At 58.1% G+C, this 2138-nt stretch overlaps 1 protein-coding gene across 5 annotated transcripts in view; it reads right to left on the bottom strand.

The window, feature by feature from the left end:
• The window catches only part of COMMD7 (COMM domain containing 7), a 5636-nt gene extending 3504 nt beyond the window's left edge, over window positions 1-2132 (bottom strand). For 3 of the 5 annotated variants that reach the window (XR_003095693.1, XM_025212242.1, XM_025212244.1), the window contains exons 1-3: window positions 1686-2132; window positions 881-934; window positions 677-779 (exon numbers count right to left, since the gene is read on the bottom strand). Coding sequence is in view for 4 of the 5 variants with exons in the window: in XM_025212242.1 (XP_025068027.1) it covers window positions 677-779; window positions 881-934; window positions 1686-1862 (334 nt within the window). In the remaining variant the exon portion in view is untranslated. Of the gene's footprint in view, window positions 1-676; window positions 780-880; window positions 1398-1685 lie in introns of those variants that run through there. The other 2 variants (XM_025212243.1, XM_006030527.2) reach the window with 2 other exon arrangements.
• Window positions 2133-2138: the final 6 nt, after the last annotated feature.

Here is a 2138-nt window from a genome sequence, read left to right as displayed (position 1 = left end):
CGTACGGAGCAAGCTAATAAAATGCAGGCAGTCAGACCGGTGGCTGCAGCGGGCTTTTCCGATCCCACTTTGAGGCTGGCGAGCTGCTCGCACAATAAACCGAAACTACCCTTCCAAAGGCAGCTGCACAGACAGGCTTTGAAGTATTCCCATGTCCTGCGCGCTATAATAGGGCTTGAATTGCCTCTGTCTGGGGGAGCACATCTTCCTGCTGCAAAGGACAATGCCGACTCATCAGGATGGGAGCTCCTACGGGGACCTGCTCTCAACACCGCTGCATTCATTTAACCAACGGTGCAAATCACAAATGCAAGTTAAATTGGTGCAGCCAGTTTTAAACCGGTCCGCGGGTTCCCATCCAGCGGTTGCGTGGGCTTCACCCCCATCACTTTTTTACCAAAGCTACCTAAAGCAGCAGGATTCGTGTGTGCAAGATCTAAGAGGCTACAGGCCCCTCGCTCTGCAAAGCCCGGCTTAGGTATTGTGGTAATGAAAATCCCTTCTTCATTCTGAATTGCGAAGCATTTGCGTAGTAATGGGGGCGCCAACCCTGCGGCTGAATGGTTTAGGGCTCCAGGGGGCTCGGGACAGTTGCAGATGCATTGGCGCAGGTTTCAAGTTCAGGCCAGGAGTCAACACTCCCGCCCGCCTGCCCGGTCCTGCCCAGAGTACTCACCGTTCGGCACCAAGAGGAGACTTTTGACGATATTTTTCAAAGGCCCCAGGCTGATTTTGTTCGTGGCAGCAAATTCCGAGAGCTGAGTCAGAAACCTTTCCACCTGGAAAAGGAGAAGAGCAGACACGCAGCCTCATCTCTGGGCTCTTTTCTGCAGCCGGCTGGAGGCAAACTCTTCGCCTGCGCCTGCCCCGGGGGCCTTACCTCCTTGGGCTCCGTCAAGAAGCGGAAGAGCACTTCGGTCAGCGCCGAGAATTGCTGCAAAGCAATGGGACAGCGTGGCTGCGTCGGGACAAACCGACGTCCCTCTCCCCACACCCACTGCCCACCTGCCTTTCCCCTCGGCGGCGCAGCTCTGCGGACGCAGACTGGCTCGACCATACGCCACTTCCCCGCAGGGCGAGAGCCTTCGGTCAGGTTTGGGCCCTGACTATTTTTTACTTATTTTTTGGTAATATATTTAGTGCTTCAGGCCAGATCAGCCAAATCATATCGAGTGAGCAGAGCTGAATCGTTCCAAAAACCAGATGGATTGAACAGGCAGAACTCAATACAACCCGTGAGCATCCTCCATCCCACACCCATCACCTGGGACTTCAGATACTCCCAAACCCATTGGCAGGCATCCTACGGGGAGGTCTTAGGGTTCGGGTGCCCCCGATACTACAGGCAAGCATCCTCCAGCCCGGTCTGGGACTTCGGATGCTCCCTTCACTTGACTGTAACCCACCAAGTTTGGGTCCTGCGGCTTTTAGGGGGTTCTGCATTCAGGGACATGCTCCTAGCTGGCAGCACCCGGGGCTGTGCACGTCCCCGGTGCTAGGATTAGCTGCCGTCCCGCTTCGGGTACCAGGGTAACTGCTCCAGTTGCAGGCCGATGGCCGCGGGGGTCCGTTATCCCCCAGGCCCCTAGGCGCACTGCGGCGGAGGGCCCGCTTTCCCCTGCAAAACGTTACTCTCTGAACCGCGGCGGCGAAGAGCTGCAGGCAGCGGGTGCAAGGCTACCCACCGAGGCTGCTCCGTCCCGACACGGTCCGTCCCGGTCTCTGCCAAGCCGCGGGGCAGGGCGCGGCGGGCAGTGCCAGGGGAGCCTGCTGAGAGCGATTCGCAGGGATTCTGGGTTGTTCCGATTTAAAAAAAAAACCCTAATTTTCAGATTTAAAAAAAAGTCACCCCAAATCCGCATTTTCCTGTGACCCAAACAAAACGCCACCAATACGTAGAGGATAGACAGAGTCTTTTGGTTGGAGCCGATCTCTTATCAGAGCAACTTGGGGGCGGGTTGGCGTTAACAGCAAACTTCCGGATGCCGCGCGCGGTCGGCGGGGCGCGCGTGCCAGCGCGGGGGCGACGGCCCGGGCACCCCCGGGGGCTCGGTGCCCTCTGCCAGCGCCCGGCCCGCGTAGCGGCCCGTCAGTGTCAGCCCCGGGCAAGGGGGGCTTGGGGGCACTTTTTTTAACCC

This window comes from Alligator sinensis, unplaced genomic scaffold, assembly GCF_000455745.1.
Source record: "Alligator sinensis unplaced genomic scaffold, ASM45574v1 scaffold1032_1, whole genome shotgun sequence".
NCBI lineage: Eukaryota > Metazoa > Chordata > Crocodylia > Alligatoridae > Alligator > Alligator sinensis.
Note: the sequence above shows the minus strand (reverse complement) of the source record. Positions and strands in the feature narration are given on the sequence as shown.